The 27,913-nt window shown below is 45.1% G+C and overlaps 1 protein-coding gene across 1 annotated transcript in view; it reads left to right on the top strand.

Moving 5' to 3' along the window:
• The window catches only part of LOC147727211 (transmembrane channel-like protein 1), a 371,185-nt gene extending 347,345 nt beyond the window's left edge, over window positions 1-23,840 (top strand). The window contains exons 17-18 of the mRNA XM_086963587.1: window positions 22,747-22,870; window positions 23,805-23,840. Of these exons, the coding sequence (XP_086819713.1) occupies window positions 22,747-22,870; window positions 23,805-23,840 (160 nt within the window). The remainder of the gene's footprint in view (window positions 1-22,746; window positions 22,871-23,804) is intronic.
• Window positions 23,841-27,913: the final 4,073 nt, after the last annotated feature.

Raw genomic sequence — 27,913 nt, forward strand, 5'->3', positions numbered from 1 at the left:
GTGGTGCACACAACACAGTCCCTTCATTTGTAATCCAGGGGAGGGGAAGTAAAACTAAATTTGTCCCTCCTACAGAGCAAGGAACTTTTCAACATCGTCAAGGAATTTTCCAACCCCTCGGCCAACTCCAACGACATCACCCCCTCTCAAACCCTCTGCGATTCCCTAGCCTCTTTTTTCCATAACAAGATTGCTGACATCCACAACAGCTTTGACAACCAACCCGGAAGCCAACCCACCCTACCATCAGCTGACCATCTTCCCCCCGTTAACACCCTTAACGCCTGGAACCCAATCTCCACTGAGGACACCATCCGCCTGATGAATTCCATCCACTCTGGATCCCCCACAGACCCATGCCCTCACCACATCTTCAACAAAGCAGACTCCGTCATAGCTCCGCACCTCCGAGACGTCATCAACTGCTCCTTCAACTCCGCTACCTTCCCAGAAGACTGGAAACACGCTGAACTCACCGCCCTTCTGAAAAAACCAACAGCAGACCCCACCGAACTCAAAAACTACCGCCCCATCTCACTTCTTCCATTCCCGGCCAAAGTCATCGAGAAAGCTGTCAACAACCAACTCGCCGCCTTCCTCGAAGCCAACAAATCACTCGACCCCTCACAATCTGGCTTCCGAGCCAAACACAGCACTGAGACCGCCCTCATCGCAGCAACAGACGACATTCGAACTCTACTGGACAATGGAGACACAGTCGCCCTCATCCTCCTCGACCTCTCTGCAGCCTTCGACACAGTCTGCCACAGCACCCTTTTACAACGCCTCAGAAACATCGGAATCCAAGGAAAGGCACTGGAATGGATCACCTCGTTCCTCTCCGGAAGAACCCAGAGAGTCCGCCTTCCTCCATTCAAGTCCGAGGCCTCTGAAATCATCTGCGGCGTACCACAAGGATCCTCACTCAGTCCCACCCTCTTCAACGTATACATGAGCCCCCTCGCGGCCATAGCCCGCCAACACAACCTCAACATCATCTCTTACGCGGATGACACTCAACTGATCCTATCTCTCACCAAGGACCCCAGCACCGCCAAAACTAACCTACACGAAGGAATGAAAGAAGTCGCCGAATGGATGAAACAAAGCCGTCTGAAACTGAACTCAGACAAAACAGAAGTCCTCATCTTAGGTAAATCCCCCTCTGCATGGGACGACTCCTGGTGGCCGGAAGCCCTCGGAAATGCACCCATCCCGACAGACCACGCACGGAACCTAGGCGTCATCCTGGATTCTTCACTCTCAATGAACAGACAAATCAGCGCCGTATCCTCTTCCTGCTTTAACATTCTTCGCATGCTCAGAAAAACATTTCGCTGGATCCCCTCCGAAACAAGGAAAACAGTCACCCACGCTCTAGTCACGAGCCGACTGGACTACGGAAACACCCTCTACGCAGGTACCACCGCTAAACTCCAGAAGAAACTACAACAAATCCAAAACGCCTCAGCCAGGCTCATATTAGACATCCCACGCAACGAACACATCTCTGGTCACCTTAAAGACCTCCACTGGCTACCCGTCAATAAGAGGATTACTTTCCGACTGCTTACCCACGCACACAAATCACTCTACGACATCGGACCAGATTGCCTCAACTCTCGACTGTCCTTCTACACCCCCGCCCGCCAACTTCGCTCTTCCAGCCAAGCCTTCGCCACTGGACCTCGCATCAACAAGACCACCATGGGAGGCAGATCCTTCTCATACCTGGCTGCCAAAACATGGAACTCACTCCCCGCTTACCTTCGCCTCACCCAGAATCACCTAGCGTTCAGAAAGCAGCTTAAAACGTGGATATTTGACAAATAATCCTCTTCCCCTTCCTAAGCGCCTTGAAACCCTCCGGGTATGTAGTGCGTTATATAAATGTTATGACTTGTTATGACTTGACTTGACTCTCATCACCAATATAAACATGAGGTCTGTACTCATTCAATAAACTGTGTCTTTAATTGTAGATTCAGATATACATCTCCAGCTGAACTTCTTGTTGTCCTCTCAGCTCCCCAGCCATTCTCTCCATTTCACTCTTATGATAGTTTCCCATTATCACATTCTATTGTACCTGTTTAATTTCCTTTGTGAATGTCACAAAAGCTTTCTAATATTCTCATCATCTAGGACTATTCCTACAGAAGGAATAAGAGCATTGAAGATATTTTCCATTAATTGTGCTCTACAATTAGTACCACGTCTAGGTCTATGACAGGGATTCATCATTAAAGCTTCTATACTATTCGGGAACACCAAAGCTAAATAACAAGTACCTTCTGAATCAATGGGGAGTTGGAAATATGCATTCTGTCCGTCTTCAAAGTATACTCCAGGGATAACTGCTTCTTCTCCGGGTAACATTTAAACAGGCCCTCCAAGAACTTTGAATGTGTACTTATTCTTATGCATGGATTATTCCCTGAGAGGAAAACTTGGGGCCCGATTCACTGAACTAACTTAAGACAAAATCCTAAACTTACTACTTTTGGTATTCACAGAAGGCATTTAGTAGTAGTAAAGTTAGGATTTTGTCTTAAGTCTGTCTTGTCATACTAGATATCGGCCAGTATGTATTAACTTGCAGGAGGGCAGAGAGCAAGCTGAGTCGAAGGAGCCGGGAGTTGGTAGCTGCAGAAGTGCGGTTGCGGGGAGTGCCTTACCCGCCTCCATCGTGCCGGGCTGTGCCAGGCTGTGCTGTGCCGTGCTGTGCTGGTGGGCAGGGCAAGCAGCTGCAGAGCGGGACCCAGGACCCAGGACCCGGGACCCAGGAGCGGTGGCATAACCTGGAGCTCAGTGCCGGGAGCTGTGCGCCGGGAGCTGTGCGACGGGAGCTGTGCGCCGCCACCGACATCGAGGAGGCGGAAGGCAGCTGGGAGCCGGGAGCAGGGAGCGGAGGTGGTGCGAGTGACCACACCAGCATTCGCACCACACCCGAGGCACCCAAATCCCGCCCTGAGCGGGGAGCCGGGAGACGGGGTCAGAGTGTCAGAGTGCTAGAGTGCCCGGAGCGCCCGAGAGAGCCTGAGAAAGCCCATGTCCTGAGCTCAAGGACAAGTTGAGTTGTGCGACGCGGCAGGAGCGGCAAGCGCCCATCTAAAACCTTTGGGCGCTCAATGCAGTCAGGGCGCTGTGATCCAAACATGGCAGGAGCCGCTTGACAAAACAAACATGCCCAGAAAAAGTACACCTCAAAAACCCCAAAGCCCCAAAGCGGCAGGAGCCGCAGACATTTTTAATACAGGCAGTGGTCGCTTTTGTGGCACGCTCATTTCTGCCGAGCCCGCGAGCAAGTGAGCCTATGATCTTATGATCCTATGAGCCCACGATCCAGTCCGGACCTTACATGCAGCAGAACAGCTGAGCTCTCGGCCTACGGCTCACGGTAGTGTGGAACTGTGTGAGCACTGAGCGCTAAAGCAAAGTTGACGGCGGACGGAGGCAACCGGTAAGGAGGACCAGAGTTAGTGGAGGTGTGGGAGGAACCAGAGTTAGTTAACTTTCGGAGGCCGGTTTGCACGGCTGGCTACATCCCTACTCCCTGCCTTCATAGCCGCCGGGCCGTTCGCCCATCCGTTCATTACCTAAACTTTGCCAAATCTCTGCCTCTGCCCCGGCCTATGCCAGTTTCTGCCGAAGATAATCTCTAACAAGGCAGGAGAAGCTGAAAGCTACCGGGGGTCGGCTGAAGTCGAAGCCGAAGCCGCATGAAAAGAGGTAGTAGAGGCAGCAGAGGCAGCAGAGGAGGTAGGGGCAGTGGGGGCAGAGGGATCGGTGGCAGCAGAAGCAGCATCCTTCGGCCACTGCTCCTCAAGCAACAAACCAGCAACAAACCAGACTCATAGCATAGAATAACATAAGTGCTAGAAATCCGAAAGGTCCATCCTCGGCCACTAGTAAGCAGCAGGACCTGTATTTATTAACCAAGAGACAACCAAGAGACAAGAGCCCAAAAACTCCACTTTCACTCACACAACCAGATTTTTAAGAAGGATTAAAAGGAACACAAGGAACTGTGGAAGTCATTTTCATTTCATGAAGCTTTATTCGGTTCATATTATACAATGACCATAAAAGCACATAAGCAAAATGCATAATACAATACAATACAGTTAAAAGGTGCATGATAAAATACAATACAGGTTAAAAGGAGTATATATTTAAAATAACATACTATTTCTCATCTGAACTGATTTGGAAATAAAAGTGGCAATATAAAAACATTTGTCCGGAGAATTCATATTATAAATAACCCTGGGCGAAGCACTACGCTACGCTCGTGGAGTTTGCGAAGTTTGCGCAACTTCGCACTACGCTAGCTGCACGTAGCAGGGGTGCGAACACGTGTAGTGCAGCGCTCATTTTTTGCTTGTTTGCGGTCCTGAATGTCATGTTCGCGACCGTGAGCAAGGAAAATGACATCCCGGCGAGATTCTCAACGCGGGGAGGTAAGGTTTCTCATTGTGAGTGGTTGCGCATGCTCGCGACCGCTCTCAATGAGAAACTACCAGTTTGCGTTGAGAAAACTGCAGCTCGAGTAATAATCTACTCGAGCAGCAGAAAACTACAGCTCGCACTGTGCAAGATGCCGTTTTCAATGATTGCACAGGGCCGGATGCTTGTCCGCACTGTGCAATCATTGAAAACACATCTTGCACAGTGCGAACATGCTACTACGCAGCTCGCGTAGTGCTACGTGAAGTTCGCGAAGTGTACTTCGCGTAGCTTCGCGTAGCGCTACTTCGCGAACTACGCCCACGCTTAATTATAAATTAGCTTCATCGCATCCTCCACATTTCCGACACCATATTTTACAAAAATCTGTTTCAAGTAGGCCACCCTGACATTCAAAACGAGAGTGCAAATTAACATAAAGTGCAGGGTACTTTGCTTGGAATGCCCATCACATGGGCACGGCCCAACGGGTTGCTTCTTAGGTTGGGGAAAGGCCACCAGAACATGAGCCGTACCGAATCTTAGTCTGGTTAAAACAAACCTATGTGCAGGTCTAGTTACCATACTCAGATATAGCTGTGGTACATCACCTTTTATGTATTTATTATAAAGACAGACTGTAGTAAGGCGACAGTTGACTTCCAGACGTTTCTGTGCTCTGTACTGCATAAAGATGTTTTTCTTGTCTGCTTTAGGGATATTCCCTGCAGAACACGGTTCAGCCAGTACATTGAGCCCAAAAATATCCCTGAAGCTGTCTAAAGCATATTTAAGCCAGGGTATCTTGGTGTAGTTGTCTAGGTCAAGGCAATCCTAAATGACGTTTTGATTAAAGGCTGTTTCATCCTTCCCCCAAATCGCACGCCATATCATCAGTGGTCTCAACGAAATGAGGTCACCTAAATAGGCGACGCCTAGTTGTCTGTGGGTCAATTCGTTTGGGGCTGAGGTAGGTAGGCAAAGAAGTTTTTTGAGGAAGTTATTTTCTTCTCTTTGCACAACATCTGCATTAGTATAACCACATATCCCAGCACCATATAATGCAATTGAGACGCTCCTGGCCTTGTAAATTGACATCATATCCCTAATCTTACAGGCGAATTTAAAGATACAATGGGCACTCTTTACCATTTTTGTCCTAACATTTGAAAGTTCTTGAGACCAGCTATTATTATGCGTAGAGGTAACACCCAAGTAGCAAAATGTTTCCACCTGCTGCACTTTTACCCCTTCAATAAAAAAGGCGTGCCTTTTATTACTTTTAGCCCCACAAGTTATAACAAGAGTTTTACTCTTGTTAATCAACAACTTTCTTTCACTAATAAAATCAGAAAACGTGTCCATCAGGCACTGTAGACCTATAGGGTTCCTCGAGAGAAGCACAGCGTCATCTGCGTAAAGCAGTACTGGCACGCCTGATCCATTAACCCGCGGGACATCTCCTTGGACTTTTTTCAGGACAGCATCCACAGCGTTAACAAAAAGGGTAAACAACAAGGGGGCAAGGACACAACCCTGCCGAATACCGCGTTTTACGTTGAAATTTGGGGGTGCACTCTCCGTTTACCCCGTAGCGCACACACGTTTGCATCTTTTCGTAAAATCTAGCTAAAAAAAAGATAATGGGTTCCAGTGCACCCATTTCTAATAAGACTGGCCATAGGATTGAATGGTCTACAAGGTCAAATGCACTACTCAAGTCGGCAAAGCAGAGGTACAAGGTACCCTGCTTTGCCGTAGTGTACTTGCCAATTAGGAGTTCTAGATTTAGGCACTGATCCAGTGTCCCTCGGCCCTTTCTGAAGCCATACTGTGAGTTTGCGAGGATCCCTTCATCCTCAACCCAAGCTTCCAGCCTGGACAGCAGCACCCTACTCATAACTTTCACCGACGAGTCTAACAGACTGATCGGGCAGTAGTTACTTGCTGCAGACCTATCCCCCTTTTTATATATAGGGACAATAATAGAGTCTCCCCAGGTAGGCGGATCATAGTTACCACAGCCGTGTTAAGAACCAGAGTGAGGATAGGTCCCCACATTTGCGGAACGGCCCTATACACATCAATGGGTACTCCGTCAGGCCCTTGTGCCTTGCCCCCCTTGCTGGCCAAAATACTACTTTCAACTTCTCCCAATGAAATATCCAATGGGAGTATAGGCCAATGGCTTTGTTCTCCCACAGTAGAAAGGTTAGCATAAAATATAGCCGAACAATGGGACAACCAAGCCTCACTACTGACATTAGATGCAAGGTGTGGGGCTTTATCGTCCTTTAGAAAGGGCGAATTAACCGTTGACCAAGAAAAGGCAACTATCAGAGGTTTCTGCAGCACGGCATAGATTATCCCATGCTTTCTGTTGCAGCTCCCTCTTCCTTTTAGAAAGTGCCATTTTATAGTCCTTTCTCAGGAGTGAAACTTTATTTTGATCCCTCCGTTTTAAGGCACGTTTAAGTTGGACATGGAGTGCTGTACACACATGGTCAAACCAGCCCTTATTGCATGTGGTATTATTTGTTCTGCGTCCTGTAAATATGGTATTAATAATTTTACTGATATTAACAAAAGTATTTATAATGGCAACAGGTGCACTATCTGCTGCCAAAATACCCTCAATGTCTATCAAAGATTTTAAAATAATTACAGGTAATACTGCACTGGATTTTTCGCCTCTCCATCTCAACCTTATCCCATTTGATCTATGTGGCTCAATGCTAACTAGGGTTCTTTGCACATCCTGACTTCTGCACTGAAAAGATTCAACTCTCAATACAATGCAATTATGGTCACTTAAACTAGAATCCTCAATTACCAGGGTACTACAATGTGGTATGAACTGTGGAAGTCAAATCGCCACTGGAAACAGGGACCGGGTCAAACCCCAGGAAGAGGTTGGTATCAGCACCAACCCCTGAGCTAACTTTGGACTCCAGACGGAAAACTGGACTCCTAAAATTCTTCTACCTAAAGGATCCAATGGCGGCTATCTACGCAAATAACAGCTGAGGCTTGCAAACTGCCAAGCCCCATCGCGACGCTGAATGCACCTTCCCCCCGGGCCAAAAGCCTGCAGAACATGATGAGCGCCGAACCAGGGTCTCTACTCTCCCCATCGCATCGGGGACCCTCACCCCAGGGTAAACTGGCGTTAGTAACCGCCCAGGTGCACCATTCCAACACTCCCGCAGCCACAAACGAAAACAAGGGAGGTGGAGCTTTAAAGGACATCACAGACAACCCTCTCGCAAAGGACAACCAGTTGAGCCAGAGTAAAAGTACAACAATCACGGAGTTGGTTGAAGCCAGGGACCACACAAAGGCAACCAAGAGCTCCAAGGAGGGAATCACAGGTCATAGAAACGTATCCATTCCATCCGGGCAAGAAGGGGACCCATGGTTAAAGCCCTTCTTTCTACCAAACGATTCCCAACTCGAGGAACTTACCGAGAGAATAACGAAGTATATCGACTCCCAAGGGAGAGCCCCACAAACAGACTATGGTTTTGATGACCGACATTCGAGTTCTGGCATGCTGGTCTCAATCCCTCGCTGCTCCAAGGCAAAAAGAGACCAACAAAAATATCCATAAATGACAGTATCATCATGCCGATAAACCAACTTCATCCTAATCATTCTGCACTGATTACAATCTCATCGGGGAGCATGTTGGACTCAGAGCCCAAGGACTTAAGCAAACTCCTAAAAGACCAGCCCTCCAAGTCATGGACTCAATCCTTGTTAAGCACTCTAGAGCAAGCAATAAGGGTGCTGAATTACCAATCAAACAAAATGGAGGTCCAGATCGACCTCATCACTTTAGTGGCTGGTCACATTTCGGGTATAAATGCAAAACTGGACTCCCTATCATCGCTCTTAACAGCACAGGGGAAACCAGAGGCTTACACCAGCTTGAGCAAACAACAGTGCAATTGTGGATGCGGAAGTATATTTGAAAAGCTAGCAAGCCTCCAGGCTACACTGATGGATATTTTAGGGGAGGTAAAACAATCCCGCAGCCACTGTCAGGAGATAGAAACTAAACCTAATCAGGATAAGCCACAAAAAGTCAAGAGAAAGTTCTCTAATGGCCCCACAAGAAGCAAACAAACAACGGATCAAGACCAAACTCCAAGGGAAGTCGGTTTAGGTAAAACAGTCTCAGAAATGGAAGAAACACAACTCACCCAAAAATCCCTTATTGAGGACAAGCCAACAAAAAGGCAAAGGAAAAGGGCAAGGAAGGCCAGGCTCAAGTATAAAAAACAACTAAATATAGATACTGGCAATATCTTTCCCATATTTAAAACCAACATTCTCAATGAAAATAAATCTAAATCACTGATTGGGTCACCAGAGGGTGAGGAGACATTTGCTGAACCATCGGATAAGACAACTTTAACAAATACATCAAGGGACGGAGGCCCCAGGACCGGAGCCAAAAACACCTCGACTGACCTACACGGAAACACGAGTCCATCCCCAGCCATAGTTAACTACTGTCAAATGGATACAAGATCGGACCTGCAAACAAAAGAGCAAGAGCAAGGACGAGAGAAAACGAAGCTCAAACAAGTGGCCAGTCATGGAGGCCGCGAGCAAACCGAAGCCACACTAGCCCCGGCAAAAAACAGTATGGGTACAATATGCATAACCAAAGAGGGTTCCAATCAGGGCACAAAAGTTAGTAGTGCACAGCAAACACCTACAACATTTGAAAGAAAACCACACGAAATCCATGGAGCAACAGCAGCACCGGAAACCAAAACTGTGCCAACCCCCATGCGAGTCACAGTTTTCGAAAAGGAACGTAAATGTTCGTTAATGCAAAGGAAGTCAAGTTCTGTTTCAACAAAGTTAATTAACACAGCTCCAACACTGAAAAAAGCAAATACAATTGAGGCAGTACAGAAAGAGAAAGTACAACAACTGATCTACACCTCGCGCGATAGTACGCAACTCCACAACAAGGGGGGGCGCAGGACATTCTCAATCAAGGCAACCTGCTAAAATTATTCAATTAAATATCAGCTCTAAAAGAAATCACTTCCCAGGACCTTTACTCCGTCGAGTTTCAATCAAACGTAAACAACGCGGACATCGAGGAAACAGTCACAACTTGGGCCTCAAGGGATCTGGTAGAAAAGATATATTCTGCAAGACCCCAGTTTGAACTATGGGGCATCTCAATTACATGACATAAGCGCCCAAGGTATCCCTATCCTTTACAAATCAGTACATGTGACCAAGACAAGGGACACGGAAACAGAGGACAGCATACCTCTTGTCTGCGTGGGGCTCGGGCTTCCTCACCAGCATCATCAAGCGCAAACCACAAACCACAAACAACTGGTCACCAGCACGCAGACAAAATGGATTGGTCTTGGATACCCAAGGTCCTGAGTAATAAAGCTACCTAACCCAGACCAAAACTTCTCCGTGACCATGTGGAACAAGAAGCTCCCCCAGAATTTAAAAAAGCAATCAAATGTTTCGTTTTGCTCATGGAATGTGCATGGCTTCCGAGAAATGGCGCACAACCACGAAACGCAAGCTTTCTTCCAGCGACAAGATATAATCTTGATCCAGGAGTCATGGAATTTACAACCGACCTCAATCCCAGGCTTCAAAGAACACCATATATTTGCATAAAGCTTCTCAACGCATGGGCATCCCCCGCGGTGGTTTATCTACATCTGTAGTCCAAAAATATGATTGGGTATCAGAAGTGCTGGACGTGGGTCTTAATCGGGCCCAAGTGACCAGAATCACCGAAGCCCCGCCATCGGGGATTGAATCATGGCAACTGTTAATACTCAATGTTTATATCCATCCTGACAGAAAGTCACAAAAAGAAAAACACGTAAGCCTGCTGTCACTGATCAAAGTAATGCAAAGAACCCACTTGCAATGCCCATTGGTTATCTCCGGGGACTTCAACAGCGCTCTTATTGCTCAAAATAAGGCGAAGGCGAAGACGACAGCAAGCAGTGGTGGAAAAAAGTTAGCATCTAGCTTAAAAGAATTTGGACTGTCAATCCTGAATGGCAATACAAAGGGGCATAGGCCGGCAGCCATCACATATCTGAGTGGCAGGGTCCATTCAACAATCGACTACACTTTTGTAAGTGATGAGTTAATTGCCAGCATCGAATCATTTAGAATTGAACACCGAGTAGAAAGTGATCACTTCCCCCAAATAATAAGTCTGAACATCGCACCTAGCACGGCACCAAGAACGATCTCTCTTCTTCACCACGCATCAAAGTTCAATCTAAAAAAGTTAAAATGGCGCGGAGAAGGGTTGGGTAAAATCACGGACTCTGTTAAAGCCCAGATGGCCAACCTAGGGACCCAAAAAGAGGAGGAGCGAGTACCCAACTGGGAGCAAATGATTCAGGATCTTTCACAAAAGTTCCCAGCAAGGTCTGGGAATCAGAGTAATATCAACATCAAGAAGGAGCCTTGGTTTAATACGGACCTCAGATCAAAAAAAAGAAAGGTCACCAAGGATGTCCGAGCACTCGCCAGCCAAAAAACATCGGGGTCAGTGCCAAACAAATCTAACCTGAAGGAAGCCAGGAGCATCTATAGGAAGGCACTGAGGGTCGCAAAGTCTTTGTACAAAGAAACAATCTGGAATAAACTTCTAACTGCGGGTAAACATCCTAATAGTCAAGACTTCTGGGGTAGTATAGACGACCTAGACCAAGGGGTAAAACTCCAACAGGAAGCAGGGGTTGGAGCAGAAACCTGGACCAGACACGTGCAAACTCTATACTGCGATACAGATCCAGGCCCCGTCAACAGCTCAGGGGCAATACAAGAAAAAGAGGAGAAACCAATAGGAGTTAAGAACAAGGAAAATAGAGACTCCGAGTTAGAAGAAGCTCCAAAGGGGCCAACAGAACTGGTCGATTTAACCACCAAAAAAGAACTGAAGATGATCATATCAAGACTAAAGTCAGAAGGTGCAGCCGCCCCGAATGGGCTGCCAAATGCGATCTTTAAGCATGACCCGGACCTGTGGTCAGAGACCCTAACGCCTCTATTTAACCAAATATACAAACAAGCAGAGCTCCCTGGCTCTTGGAAAGGCAGTATCATTCATCCGATATTCAAGCATGGAGACCATCGTAATCCCACAAACTTCAGACTGATATCTTTAATAGACGTAGAGGCCAAGCTCTACGCCTCTTGTATTCTACTACAAGCATGGATAGGAGACACAAATATAATCCCCAAATATCAAACAGGATTCAGGCAAGGAATGGGAACAATAAAAAACTTAACTTGTCTGTCAATCCTAATGGATCTAGCGGTAGCAAAGGGAGCCCGCTTGTACGCCTGTTTTATCGACATCAAGTCTGCCTTTGATCGGGTGAACAGAGAGCGCTTGTGGGGAAAACTAAAGAGCTGGGGGTTGCCAAACCAACTCTTAAAAGCTATCAAAGCACTACATCAGCATACTTGGGCAAGAGTGAAACTGGGTAATGGAGGCAGTACAACCATGAGTATTCCAACGCATCAAGGCCTAAAACAAGGCTGCGTATTAGCCCCTACCCTTTTTAATGTTTTTCTCTCTGACCTCACAAATGAGCTGGAATCGGTAGATAGCCACCCACCATCATTGGCCAACTACCCAATGCACTTCCTACAATATGCTGACGATATTGTATTGCTGAGTAAAACACCAATCGGTTTACAAAGAGCAATAGCAATAACTAAATTAACATCTTACTTGGAACGGGAAAGGCTGGAATTAAATAAAGAAAAACAAAAGTGGTCCGCCTAGTAGATCCGCAAAAGCTAAAGTATAAATGGATGGCGCGTGGGGCTACAGGGAAAGAACAAGGGTCTTACAAGTACCTGGGAATAACAATATCAAAAGGTGTAAACTATAAGGACCACAAAACAGCATTACAAGCAAAAGCACAATGTTTAATCTTTGCGTACCATTCTTTAAAAGTAAAAATGGATTGCCCTAATTATAAGCACCTATTAAAAGTAATGGCAGCCCAGAATATGCCTTCCTTATCGTATGGCTTAGTTACCTGGTGTGGCAAGGAGGCCGATCTTCTAAATGACCTACAGATTAAAATCTACAAAGCGGTCGTCAATCTCCCAAAATCCGCCTCAGCTTCACAAGTCTGTCATAAACTCCGATCTGCAGACCCAGATACAATGGACCGGCTGAGCTGGGAGGAAATCAAAAATCGGGCGGACACCGAAACCAAGAACACCTGGGGAAAGTATCTGAAATTCTGTTTGGAAATGCTGGAGCTGGAACAAGCCTGGAAATCCGGGACAGACAAAGCAAGTCTAAGCAGATTAGCCAACGCGGCAGCAAAAAGGAAATCCTTTTTTGAGGATAACCATACATTTGCAAAACGTCGGCATGGCTGGACCATCATTAACTCCTTCACAACATCAAAACCTCTTGCATACCTTTCATCCCACTTTAGTGGTTACCTAAAAAAGGCATTTATAGATTATCGGATGGGGATGCACGTCTCGAAGGACTTACTACCGTCTTGGAAACACTCTCATCAGACGGAGCAATGTTGTCTCTCTGGGTACAAAACTGAAACCCTAGCCCACCTTTTCTGTGTATGTCCGGCTCTGATAGGACAGAGACGATGCTTTTTAAAATCCATCTTTAACGAGCTGAATATTCGTTTCTGCAGACACGCAGGCACAAGTTGGCTAGGAGGTGCCTCCATAATCCTGGCATGCCGCGGAGTCAAATTCCTGGCTGAAGCAAGAAAATGCTTAGGAAAAATTGAGCAGGGGGAACACCTAGGTGGTGGGCTATCAGGGACACCCTAATTTCAGGGTCTTACATGGAGATCATTAACAGAGACGTTGAGACAGACTGAGCAGTGCCCGAGAAAGTTTTTGTTTAAACGGTATTGTCCCCAATTTTAATAGATGTCGAGAATCTACAATTCCAGAATTTTATTAACCCTGCATTGTTATTTTATCATGCAAATTTTGTAACACTTTTAATTATTATGCAATAAACCTTTTTTTTTAAAAAGTCTGTCTTAAGTCTTTCCTAAGCTTGTCTTAAGTTGGTCTTAAATCTGTCTTAAGTCTGTCTTAAGTTTGTCTTAAGTCTGTCTTAAGTCTGTCTTAAGTCTGTCTTAAGTCTGTCCTAAGTTTGTCCTAAGTTTGTTTTAAATCTGTCTTAAGTCTGTCTTAAGTTTGTCTTAAGTCTGTCTTAAGTCTGTCTTAAGTCTGTCCTAAGTTTGTCCTAAGTTTGTTTTAAATCTGTCATAAGTCTGTCTTAAGTTCGTCTTAAGTCTGTCTTAAGTCTGTCCTATTACTTTTGGTGTTCACAGAAGGCATTTAGTAGTAGTAAAGTTAGGATTTTGTCTTAAGTTTGATGTAAGACAGACTTAAGACAGACTTAAGACAGACCTAAGACAGTCTTAAGACAAACTTAAGAGAAACAGGACAGACTTAAGACAAACTTAAGACAGACTTAAAACAGTCTTAAGACAAACTTAAGACAAACTTAGGACAGACTTAAGACAGACTTAAGACAGACTTAAGACAGACTTAAGACAGACTTAAAACAGTCTTAAGACAAACTTAAGACAAACTTAGGACAGACTTAAGAAAAAATCCTAACCTTACTACTACTAAATGCCTTCTGTGAAGACCAAAAGTAGTAAGTTTCGGATAATGTCTTAAGTTAGTTCTGTGAATCGGGCCCAGGGAACTGAGAATTAGCGCGGGCATTTCTCTATTTTTTCTTTTTAGTGATTATATATATACACATATATATATATACTCCAAGGTTGCCTCTGGATAAAGGACGCACTCCATGAAAAGGTGAGTTTCCAACCCTTTAATTGCAGAAAGATGCACATCGCCGCTATTTTAAAACACAATCCCCTACGCGTTTCGAAGCCACAAGCTCCTTCCTCATGGGGTGACAAACAGGAAATGGCCAAATCACCACAGCCATCTTTGTCCATTATTTACACGCTCTCTCCAGTGAGAGCATGCTGGTAACTGTAGTCCAATTCTTCTCCATCAGTGGAGTCAGTCCATTTCCCCGCAATTTATTTGCCTAATTGATTACTTCTTTTACTGCCCTCCAGTGGGCTGCAAGCACGATGTTCATCTTTCAAATAGCATTGCCTTCCTGCGCCGATTCTGCTCGTGCAGTGACAGCATCCAGACCTGTTACCACATTTCCAACAGGTGGTTCATCCTTCGCGGCTGAGGCCGCCGCTTAACACATACTCCAAGGTTGCCTCTGGATAAAGGACGCACTCCACGAAAAGGTGAATTTCCAACCCTTTAATTGCAGAAAGATGCACATCTCCGCTATTTTAAAACACAATCCCCTACGTGTTTCGAAGCCACAAGCTCCTTCCTCATGGGGTGACAAACAGGAAATGGCCAAATCACCACAGCCATCTTTGTCCATTATTTACACGCTCTCTCCAGTGAGAGCATGCTGGTAACTGTAGTCCAATTCTTCTCCATCAGTGGAGTCAGTCCATTTCCCCGCAATTTCTTTGCCTAATTGATTAATTCTTTTACTGCCCTCCAGTGGGCTGCAAGCACGATGTTCATCTTTCAAATAGCATTGCCTTCCCGCGCCGATTCTGCTCGTGCAGTGACAGCATCCAGACCTGTTACCACATTTCCAACAGGTGGTTCATCCTTCGCGGCTAAGGCCGCCGCTTAACACATACTCCAAGGTTGCCTCTGGATAAAGGACGCACTCCACGAAAAGGTGAGTTTCCAACCCTTTAATTGCAGAAAGATGCACATCGCCGCTATTTTAAAACACAATACCCTACGTGTTTCGAAGTCACAAGCTCCTTCCTCATGGGGTGACAAACAGGAAATGGCCAAATCACCACAGCCATCTTTGTCCATTGTTTACACGCTCTCTCCAGTGAGAGCATGCTGGTAACTGTAGTCCAATTCTTCTCCATCAGTGGAGTCAGTCCATTTCCCCGCAATTTCTTTGCCTAATATATATATATATATATATATATATATATATATATATATATATATATATATATATATATATATATATATATATATATATTTTACCTACTGGCGGTCGCCAGTAGGTAGGTATAGTTATAGTTAAGACCTATTATCCATAGGAAATCAACAACATTCTATTTGGAAGAACTTTGGCGCCGATTGACGAATCTACGCGGAATCTTCCAAAGTTTTGGCCAGCTCTGGTCCGCTCTTATCCTGAAAGTTTCACGATGATTCATCAAGCGGAGTTTGAGAAAAAAGGGGGATCCCAAAACGCGTTTTCCCCATGCAATTTCCCATAGGACCTTTAGCCGCAGCTACAGCCCTAACTGCTGAACGGAACTACACCAAATTTGGCAAATAGGTTGTCCTTGGTTTAGACACGTGCCTTTGGCTTATTTGGTGTAAATCTGTTCAGTAGTTCCAGAGAAAATGACAGTTAAAGTCATTTATATATCTATGGGCTCGGAGGATCTGCGTATCTTAAGCGCAGCCTGCACGCACCCTGCCATGCACGAGCTGTATTTTAATTGGCTGTCAACACTCCAAATCAGGAAGTGTTGGCAGCCATCTTGTGTGATTTTTTTTAAATCGCGGGATGCATGTAGGATCCGCGCATCCTACCGATAAAAAAAAAAGAAACACAGTCTCTCGCGCTAAATATTGTAATTTGCCCCCGGGGGGGCCAAATCCCAGCGGCATTATTAAAAAATAGTATGGGAGGTCCAAATCCCCCCCCCCACTACTCCGGGGACCGCCAAACCCCGGGGCTCTTAGTTATTATCTGCGGGGGCTCACGGGGCCCCCCCGCAGCCCCGGGGACCCCCACCCCACAGGGCTTGTTTTAAATGGGTGGAGGGCTCTCAGGCCCCCCTAGCCCCGGGGACCGCCAACCCCTGGAGCTTTAAAACATTAGGTGGGGGGCTCTGAGGCCCCCCAGCCCCGGGGACCTAATTTAATGTATGCGGGGGCTCATGGGCCCCCCCGCAGCCCTGGGGACCACCACCCCAGGGGCTTCTTTGAAATGGGTGGGGGGGCTCTAAGGCCCCCCAGTCCCGAGGACTACCACCCCCGGGGCTTAAAAGCATTTGGAAAGGGGGGCTCTGAGGCCCCCCAGCCCTGGGGACCACCACCCCCCGGGGCTTCTGAAAAGTGTGGGAGGGGGCCGCGCGGCCCCCCTCCTGGAGTGGTGTCAAGGCCCCGGGGACCGCCTCCCCCCAGGGACGTCTCCTGCAGTGACCAGGGGTGCCCACCCCGGGACTCTGCTGTTTGCAATGGCAGAGCGGGAGCCTCGCGGCTCCCATCCTGCCATTGCAAACTGGTTTGCTTCATTGAAGCGAGAGCAGGGAAATCTGCTCTCACTTCAATAAAGCAAAGCAAATTGCTTTTCCATATGGGGAGCAGCATGTTATCTGCTCCCCATATGGAAAAGCAATGGCGGTTCCTATAGAAGGCGGGAAGCCGGCGGTACCGTGGGGGGATTGGGGACCCCCCACAGTCCCCAACGGTGAGAGCCAGCCCCGGTGCCCCTCCCCATTAAGTAATAAAAATATATTTAAAAAAATGAATTGGTCATGCCCCGGGGGATGGGGTCCCCGGGGCCCGGAATTAGCCACGGGAGGGGGGACACGCGGCTCCATTCCGCCCCCTCACAAAAACACACTCTGCAAATGCGCCCTGGGGCGCGTTTTAAATTTGAGAATTAATTCCCCTTCAATACTGGGGGTCCCTGGGGGCCAATTAGCCCACCAGGTACCTCCAGTAAGCGCCACAGGGCTACGTTGCAGAGAGGTGCTCCAGGCCACGCCCTTTTTACACCTCTGCGCAACCCAGCCTTGTGGCGCTTACTGGAGGTACCTGGTGGGCTAGTTGGAACCCAGGGATCCCCAGCATTCAAAGGGACTTAATTCCCCAATTTAAAATGCACCACGGGACGCGTTTGCACAGTGGTGAAGGGAGGGGGCGGGCCCTGAGTTCACATGTGTGCAAACACGCCCTGTGGTGCGGTTTAAGTTGGGTAATTAATTCCTTGTCAATACTGAGGGTCCCTGGAGGCAAACTAGCCCACCAGGTACCTCTAGTAAGTGCAACGGAGCTGCGTTGCAGAGTGTTGTAAAAAGGGGCGTGGCCTCTGAACACCTCTCTGCAACGCAGCCTCCTGGCGCATACTGAAGGGACCTGGTGGGCTAGTTGGCCCTCAGGGACACACAGGCTTGAAGAGGAATTAGTTCTCTAACTTAACACGCGCCACAGGGTGTGCTTGCAGACATATCACCTTAGGCCACGCTTCCTTCCTTCACCATTGTGCAAATGCACCCTGTGGCGTATTTTAAGTTGGGGATTTAATTCTATTTCAATACTGAGGGTCCTTGAGGGCCAAATAGGCCAACAGGTATCTCCAGTATGCTCCAGGGAGCTGCGTTGCAGACAGGGGTTCAGAGGCCCCTCCCCTTTTTACATCTCATTGCAACGCAGCTCTGTGGCGCTTACTGGAGGTACCTAGTGGGCTGGTTTGACCCTAGGGACCCTTAGGATTAAAGGGGACTTAATCTCTCAACTTAGAATGGTGACAGGGCGCATTTACACAGTGGTGAAGGTAGGAGAGGGGCCTGACGTGATGTGTGCAGTCACGCCCTGTGGCGCGTTTTAAGTTGGGGAAAAAATTCCACTTCAAACCTTAGGGACCATGGGGGCCAAGTACCAGGTGCTTCCAGGAAGCGCCACTGCGCTGCATTGCAGAGAGATGGTGCAGGCCGTGACCCTTTCTACATCTTTCTGCTACGCAGCTCTGTGGCGCTTAGTGGATGTACTACTAATTGCCATTTACTCACCTGTTATCAGGAGATAACCTAGTGCTGCATCTTTTAGCCCAGCACTGACCCTGAAAAGTAATTCTAACCATACTTACCAGTAACTTGTGTTTCCTTCCATAGGAATCCATTGTCTGGTTTTCACCAGTAAAAGTTTCTAAGTGTCTATTTTCACAAACTACAAATATTCCTAAAAAAATCGCCTGTATGACTTAAACACATTCTTTCAACTGTTTACAGGAGATGCACCAGTGCTGGATCCAGGATCCACCACTGAGTAAAAAAAAGTAACGATAACACTACTTACCTGCTAAGTGAATTTCCTTCCATAGGGTAACATTGACTGGTTTCACTTGGAAATACTTCTGTGTGTGGAGTTTTGGAACTTTAAAATATTCACCTGAAATCAGCCAAACAACGAATTCTGATTTACTCACCTGTTATCAGGAGAGACCTCAGTGCTGCATCTTTTAGCCCAGTACTGATCCTGAAAAGTAATTATAACCATACTTATCAGTAACTTAACATAAAATTGTATGTCACTAAATAATGTTTTTATTTACTAAAAAGATTTACTTATAACCAATATAAGCAATTCGTTAAAAAAAGAATCATACCGTTTTTATCAAAACAACATATTAGACACATTTCCTAAATTATACCATAGGTCAATACATGTTTCTCAATACATCATTAAAAATCCAAGAATTATACAGTTAAAAAATCCGTGTGTCAAATTCCACAGTTTATTCCACCTATCATCATCTCATTTTGATAGGGTTACTGTATTGATGGTTTTAGAAGACCCCCCCTTAAAGTTTTTTACATTGGTCTTCAAAGAACCCAAAGGTTCGTAAAGTGTCCATATTGTTAATTCTAACTCTCCAGCTACAGGAGCTGAGATATGGCTATAAAAAGCGAGAGTTTTCCCAAATAAACCCAGAAAGGACCGGGAAATATCACAATCAAAAAAGAATTCCTTTCTGTGTGTTTCAATTTAGGTGCTAGCATAAATCATGTGCAACATCATTTGTTTAGACCAATTTCATCACCATAGCCCAATCCAGTATATTTAAATCAAAACATAAAATTGTATGTCACTAAATAATTTTTGTATTTATTAAAAAGATTTACTTATAATCAATATAAGCAATTCGTTAAAAACAGAAGCATACAGTTTTTATCAAAACAACATATTAGACACATTTCCTAAATTATACCATAGGTCAATACATGTTTCTCAATACATCATTAAAAATCCAAGAATTATACAGTTAAAAAATCTGTGTGTCAGATTCCACAGTTTATTCCACCTATCATCATCTCCTTTTGATACGGTTACTGTATTGGTAGTTTTAGAAGACCCCCCTAAAAGTTTTTTACATTGGTCTTCAGAGAACCCAAAGGTTCGTAAAGTGTCCATATTGTTAATTCTAACTCTCCAGCTACAGGAGCTGAGATATGGCTATAAAAAGCGAGAGTTTTCCCAAATAAACCCAGAAACGACCGGGAAATATCACAATCAAAAAAGAATTCCGTTCTGTGTGTTTCAATTTAGGTGCTAGCATAAATCATGTGCAACATCATTTGTTTAGACCAATTTCATCACCATAGCCCCATACAGTATATTTAAATTAAAACATAAAATTGTATGTCACTAAATAGTTTTTTTATTTATTAAAAAGATTTACTTATAATCAATATAAGCAATTCGTTAAAAACAGAATCATACATTTTTTATCAAAACAACATATTAGACACATTCTTTTAACTGTTTACAGGAGATACACCAGTGCTGGATCTAGGACCTACCACTGAGTAGGAAAAAGTAACGATAACACTACTTTCTTGCTAAGTGAATTTCCTCCTATAGGATAACATTGGTGATTTTATGTCAACTTTTAAAATACAATAATATTCCTTAAAAATCACTACTGTAAACAAAACGCTTTTACTCAAGTGTTTACAGGAGATGTCCCTGGACTGAATCTAGGATCCAGTCCTGTGGCTAGAAAAGTAATCCATAAAGTAACTAATTGCATTTAACTAGAAATTCCCATTCAGGTCAATGTTGCATTTTGTTTGAAATTGCGTTGTCCATTGCAACAACTGTAACTACTGTACTTAAAACTCTATCAGTGCCGGTCTCACAGGCTGATAGATTCACCTTTGACTCAGAGACCACCCCTTTAAAAGCAGTCTCTCGCCTCCTCCTACTTAGTACCAATGGATATCGTTAAGCTGTTGAACTCCAGGTGAACTGCATGAGGGTACTTGCAGTCCAACGTGGTATCTCATACAAACCAATGCCTCCGGGCACCGGAGCCCCACACCCTACAGGGCGGCCTCACAAACAATGGTCCCGGAGAGACCCATCCTTCGACAACGATCAGGAACAACGGTGAGGCCCAATACCGGAGTAAAGCATTTATTCGCAGGTACAGCAGTGCAGTAAGTACTCCTTCTCCTTACGCGTTTCACCAACCTTTTGCCTTGTTCACAGGTGTAGTTTAAAATGCACATTGCAAATGTGCGCGCTTTTAAATTAAAAAGTCTTTTGACAGTCTTTCAGAATTGCAGTCCCCATGATGCATTTCTGCTGGCATTCTACTGCATGGAATCTTCGTACATCCATATGCCTTTTAAATAAAAGCTATTTTTTGTACCTGCACCAACTACATAGTGGGTTTCATGTTTCACGTTGTCAAGTGATTATTCTACATGACCAGTGCTCACATGTCTCAATGTCCCTGCAGCAATGCCTGTCCTCTGGCATGATCAGTGTGGGGAATCACACCTCCCTGAATCCCTTCCTGCACCGTCACACTTTTGCTTGTTAGCTTATCCTTAAGAGGGCTTGTGATGGCGAGTGGGTCGAGCTCCAGATTCAAATTCCAAACCAATGCCTCCGGGCACAGGAACTCCAGACCCTACAGGGGGGCCTCACAAACAATAGTCCCGGAGAGAACCATCCTTCAACAACCATCAAGAACAATGGTGAGGCCCAATACCAGAGTAAAGCATTTATTCGCAGGTACAGCAGCGAGTAAGTACACAGCCTTCCCCATTCTGTCCTATGGGCAAGATGGCCTTGCAACAGTGAAAAACGAATTTAGCTGTTCTTCCTTGTCAGCACATGGTACACACCTTAGTACATGTCCTACATTTCACATGCACTGCACCCTGCCCAGGGGGGTACCTTGGGGTGTCTGATTTGCATAAAAAGGGATGGGTAAGGCCTGGCAAGTGGGGGCACTTGTCAGGACAACAAGGCAGTTTAACAAACTGCGTGTAGGCACTGCAGTGGCAGGCCTGAGTTCTCTCTTTAGGGCTACTAGTGTGGGTGGCACAATTAGTGCTGCAGGCCCACTAGTAGCATTTGAATTACCAGCCCTGCACACAAAAGGCACTTTAGTAGGGACTTTGCACAGAGAACACTTGCGACTTGACACTGATCAGCAGTGGCAAAGTGCCCAGAGTCCTAAAACCAACGAAAACAGGTCAGAATTAATACAGAAAAAAAGGCAAAAAGTTGAGGGATGACCCTGCAAAAAGGGCCAAGTCCAACACTGTCAAATCTCAATAACCCTTAGGTTAAATGTGCCATAATGTGGATATCTTACCTTCCTTTTTGATGATTTCATGCCATTAAAAAAGCTACAAACATGTGTGAAGCTATATTTGTTGTCCTATAATGGCCTAGTGTATATTCCGGTGGTTCACAATTCGATGCAAGTCAATTCTCGCACCCAATCTCAACACAACCTTTTTCTTTGTGGACCTATCACAGGGCAACACCTAATGGCTCACCAACCAATTCCATGGATACACTTCACTTGTTGACCTATCCCTGCGCATTATCCTCTGATACAATTCTCTCTCCTAGCATCAGTTCACCCTCCTTTGGAATTCTTTCACCCACACACACACACACACACACACTCACAGATGAAAGCTTGACCAGAGGAAATCAACTTGCCTAATGCAGGTCCCCTTTGCGCAATAGGTTTTACTAGCACTGAACACTATTAGTACAATCACAACAATCAGTTACAGGTCTCTATTTCAAATGTGCGGTCAAAGTTACCTCACGAATTAACACCACAAAACCCAGCAGACAAGTAAAAAAACAATGTTCTCTTATCCATCCCAGTATCTTGGACTATGATAAGTCTGATAACAACTTCAACTGCTCAGCATCATACACACAAACACATTAACATAACTAAACCATAGTAATCACCAGAATGCAAAACACAACTTCAACACAACACTGTGAACTCAACATAAACAATTGTGATAGGCAACCTTATTAATACTCCCTCCTCCACCACTGTAAAAACCTTTTGAACAGCCGAACTCCGTCAATCTTCAAAGTTGGGCCATTGACTTTAGGTACATGGGCAAAATGAGCTTTAATATAAATGTGTCTGTTTTTTCTTTACAGTGGTAAAGAAAAAATGTTTGCAGCGATTACAGAAACCTTGGATAATGACTTCCCGGCTTGGTTTGGAAAAGTTTTTAGCTACGCATCGAATCCGGGACTGATCCTGCCTTTCATTCTGATAATGGTGTACGTATTGCCTGCACCTTTCTAATGTTGTCGTTATACTGCCTACACTCCATCACAAGGGTGTCACACTGAAGTATTGTTATAGAATTGGGATTTATTTGTCTTTGCATGAATAATGGTAATTTAAAGAAATGTGCACAATGTCGGAATTCACTCTCTTATTCTCTGTCCTCACAGATAATCACTTGCTGTTGACCAAAAATAGGTTACTAAAGAGAGAAAAGACAGTGGCGGATGTTGACATTTGAAAGTGGTAGGACGCAAAGGTTTTGGATGAGTGACCTGTGGCGAGGAAGCGTAGCGAGCAGGCCTGAAGGCGGTTTGGGGTTTTTCTCTCCTGAGAATATTTTGAAAAAAGAGTGGGCAAAGATGCATTTTCAAGCACATTTGAGACAGCAAGAAGTTTAATAAGACAATTGTGAAAGTTTAGGTATGACATCAATAAATAGATTTCATATGATAATGGAAGAGAAGGAGGGGGGACATTTGAAAAAGAGAAGAAAAAAGGAGAGGCAATAAACAGAGGTTTTAATTAAAGGACAGTTTTTAAAGCTGGATTTAAGGAATGTAGTGAATATTTTTGAGATTGCATTCAGTTTCAGGATGCAAGATTGTAGAAAAAACACCATTATTTACTTGTGAAGATTGTTTTATTGGGAAATTGTTATAGGCATTGGAATCATGTAAACCATCTCTCTTTTGCTAGACTATTGCTAGACCACGATTCCAGCCAGGTCAAGGTTTGAAAGTGAAATATGAGTGGATGGATATGTCGAGAAAATAAATGGGAAATAATGTCCAGATTGAAAAAGAGATTCTGCAGGTCAACCTCAGGTTTGACTCAGAGTATTAATTATTCATCAGAGTGGGGGTACATTTAAATGCCTCTGGTTTGCATTGACACCAGATGGAAGGTTAGGACATTTTCCCAGACAGTGGAAGTGTATTACCTGCATTCCAGTGCCTAGAGGGTAGGGGATGCAAACACTGGTGTGTTTTAGGGGATGGGGAAAGGGCTGTCTTTAGAAATTCAATGAACACTTTTGTTAGCAAATGAATGCTGATTAAACTTCCTGAAGCGCTTGTTTTTGTAGGTGCTATTGGTGAATAGGGGTTGAACTACAGATTAAAGGAGACCCTTTAGGTCAGGCCACACATTTGTCTACCTTAATCACACTTTAGTGCAGAGCCCTCACACCTCTTTGTGCCTCTGTTGTGGGTGCGCCAGACTAAAGACAGTCCTGCTCTGAGGGGCATCACTACACAAAGGCTGTGTCTGGAGTGCAGCTTAGAAGGAATTTGAAATGTAAACATATTGAATTTTACTTTTCCTTAAGAGGAAAGTTAGCTTGTTCTGTCCTCTTGTTTATGTGGATATGGGCAATTTTAAAGTGATGTTTTTTGTTGAAAGCACGCACCTTTAATTCCAGCCACATCCCCTTCATGTTTATCTGAGCTAGGGGATACTCAGAGGCCCCTCATCATATTTTGTAGGGGGGGGGGGCATCATCTTGTGTTATGCCGCTGCTGCCACTCTCTGTTGCCTTTAAGTATAATATTTGTCATGCCCTGCTGCCCTTTTTCTTGCATTTGTTCACACAGACGTACCTACAGTCTCTCAGTTGTCTACAACCTCTAGCTGCTTGTGCTTCCCTCCCTCTGGACTTTGAGTCTCTTCCCCCTGGGTCATCATAAACTTCTACCCTCTGTATGCTTGCACCCCAGACCCCCCCTTGCTGTACCCCAGCACCGCCATCCACAGTGTGCTGACCCTTCCAAGCTGTACCTCCACGTGTGATCTGTGCGTGACTCGTTCCACCCGTGGGCCTGTATGGGGCCCAAGAAGAAGTTAACCAACCGCAAACAGCTGAACAGTTATTTCAAAGTTCTTTGTATAGGTGCTCCTAGAAGCTGTTTATTTATGCAGTATGCGCTTAACAAAAGAAAACCGTACCGAAGGTAATTCCATTTGCCCTTTTGCTACTCCCTTCTCCACCTGTACAGCACGGATGTCCTTCAAGCCCACCACTTGGCCTTTCACGCTCGCCCCTCCCCACTGAGACAAACCTAGCCATCACCCTTGCTGTTTTATAAAATCATGTGTAAGAAGAACCAGCCTTTTCTGTCCTCCTGAGGATGGCAGGGCCCCAATCCAGTCCTTGTGTGTGTCCAGGACGGAGTGTGAAACACTATCTTTAATGCTCACCCTCTCTGCTCACTGCCCACTCTGTGTATTACATGAGTGCTCCCTGTTCTCGCAGGTGTGCACACAAAACTGGTTCCTCTGGATTGCACTGGTATCCTTTGAAGCAGCAGCAAATTAACTCTGCTGCACGGTCTTCAGGGCAGATACACTGTGAGTCAGAAAACAGTTTGAACAGAACTTCAAATGCATGCACCTACAACTGTTTTTTATGCAGAAAGGGGGTTGAAAAAGCAGAAGATCAGAGAAGATTCCACCTCGACAACCAGACTCTAACACAACATAAAAAGTGCATCTGTAGCACATAAGTTCTCCCTGGAGAGAGCCTAATGGTGCTATTGCCAGACAGTGGCTACTTATTGATACCCAACTCAATAGTACTGATTCTTATTTGATCTTTTTGCAGTTTTTATATAGCAAGAACTTGTTCCAGGGACATTAGAGTGACGTTAGAGCACTTCATGTAAGTACAAGAATATATTGCACAAGGTCTGATATTTTCGGTAGAAGATTGAGGGCCTCATTTATGAGGCACCTTATGCCGCCGGAACATCACTTTTTGTGATGTTCCGTGGCACAGGAGCCTGCTCCATATTTACGAGGCAGCACTAAGCCACTTTTTTTGGCCTAATGCTGCCTCATAAGTATAGTTTACAGCTTTCTTCATTAAAGGGGCATGCAGTGGGTGTTGCTGGGGGTGTTCGCAGCAACATCTATAGCTTTTTGACACCGCCACAGCTTTACGAGGAGTCGTAAATCAGATGCAGTGCCATAAATGTACGCCTTTCTAGGGTAGTCGTAAGGGAGGTACAAAGCGGAGAAATATCTTGATTTTTCCTTGTTTTTCCTTTTTCCATGTGTGCTGCATTCTGAAGCACACACAAAAAGAGGGTAATTCCTTTTGTAATTGTTTTTGTGCAGGAAAGATTTCTCTTCCTGCACAAAAACAATCATTCCCTCAACGCAAGCACCCTTGCATTATGATGCAAAGGTGCCTGCGTTGGCTCACGGCAGCCCATTGTGCATCGGCACAGGGAAAAAGGACAGGAATGTGCGCCATATCTGATAGCTATGGCATATTCTTACCCTTTTCTTTAGCCATAGGGCAGCAATGCAGGAAGGCCCGCGTGGTGCCAAACAGCAAAACCTCATAAATAAGGCCCTAAGTGATTTTCCCAGAATCACAGAAAGAGCCAACACCGGACTTAAAGATGGTTGCACAATTCCAACTCAGACCCTTAGGCCCCAGCTACTCATAAGGATGAAAGTCTGTGAGGACATGGGGCGAAAATGAGGTTCAACACGGTTCCTACAGTGGATGCGCTAGTAGAGGGGGCCACTAGGTCCAGCTATAATATGACAGACCCCTAGAAAGCTGACTCTTTATCTCCAACATTCATAGGGTCCTGAAGTACTGTAAAGGAGATATGCAGCTCTCTATAAACTCTTAAACAAATAGATATATAATATATCGATTGCCCACACAAACACACCATCCCACTGTGACTGTTCAGCTGCTGATCTCAGGGTCCGGGGCCCCTCACAGCAAAGATCACCTTAGACTTCAAATAACCCAGTTTAACCAGTTGCGCTTCTCCAAAAAACCCTTTTCTGCGGCAGCCTCTCAGCTGGGCTGTGCTTCTCTGGTCCCTCCCTACACCCTCTTTAATACCTCCTTGCATCCACATAAATCTGTTTTTATTGCTTCTCTGGCTCCTCCCTAGACCCTTTTCAATTTCTCTAGATTAGGCAGCAGATCTTTAAAGGACAGGGGACCCTGGGTGTATAAGGCAGTGGGAGACCCAGCTACACACCCAAATTAGTTTTCGCAGTATCACACATGGTGCCAGTGGCAGCTCTGAGTTGTCTGACACTTCACCGCTCGCTAACATATAAATAGACTCCCACCATCTACCCAAATACACCAAACAACACTAAAGAATCAGAGCTTGCAAGCCAACTCACAAACATTCCTTCCATGCCCAGTGGTGACTTAGTCCTGAAAATTCAGGAGTAAGTCAGAAGGAAGCAACACACATTGAAAATGTTCTTTTTGAAGTGGGCCCCTTGAGTCTTGGTTCAAGTGCTGAATAACTTGTGTGCGTTTGTCTCAAAGTGAGTTAGACTTTAACCAGAACTCTAGAAAACCTCTGACTCCCAAACAAATTAGAAGCTTCCCAATTAATCCCTGTCTGCCCACATAGGTGTGATCATGGATATATTCCCCTCTGTGGTCCAAAGTACAGCCTTATAACTTAGATGTGGTATTAAAAGCCCGCTATCCTGAAATGTTCGCCACTGAACATTCTATGTTTACACACGTTTTAAGGGTGCACACGAAAGGAGCTAAATAGGACTCTCAAACTCATTTCACATATTTATTTAAAAAACGGTTTAACTAGAAGTGAAAGGTCTGTGCTCTGCCATTACCGGGCAGGCTCCATATTTTAAGAGAACTGCTCCCTCCCACTATATTCCAGTCCCTTTCTGCCCTTCTCTATTCCCTGCTGTGACCTCTCTCTTTTTCCCCAACTTATTTGCGTCATCTACGAAGAGTGCCTTCAACAGCTTTCCTAGCAGAACGTGAAGCGCTTTATAAATACTTAAATACCATAACACCCCATCACATCACAGCTTCAGAAAAGCAATCTTTAGCATCCCACCTCAGGTACTCCGAAATTTCAAAGAGGTACTATATAATGTACTCGCTCGCATGTGCATAGAAACGCCTGCCCACCCAGGAGTTTGAATTACTAACTCTTTTTAAGTTTCAAAAGATAAGTTTATTGAGAGTATGTCACACTGAGCAATACACAATATCATGATTCAAAGCATCGA

The sequence above is a fragment of the Lissotriton vulgaris genome, chromosome 3_1, assembly GCF_964263255.1.
Source record: "Lissotriton vulgaris chromosome 3_1, aLisVul1.2, whole genome shotgun sequence".
In the NCBI taxonomy this organism is placed as follows: domain Eukaryota; kingdom Metazoa; phylum Chordata; class Amphibia; order Caudata; family Salamandridae; genus Lissotriton; species Lissotriton vulgaris.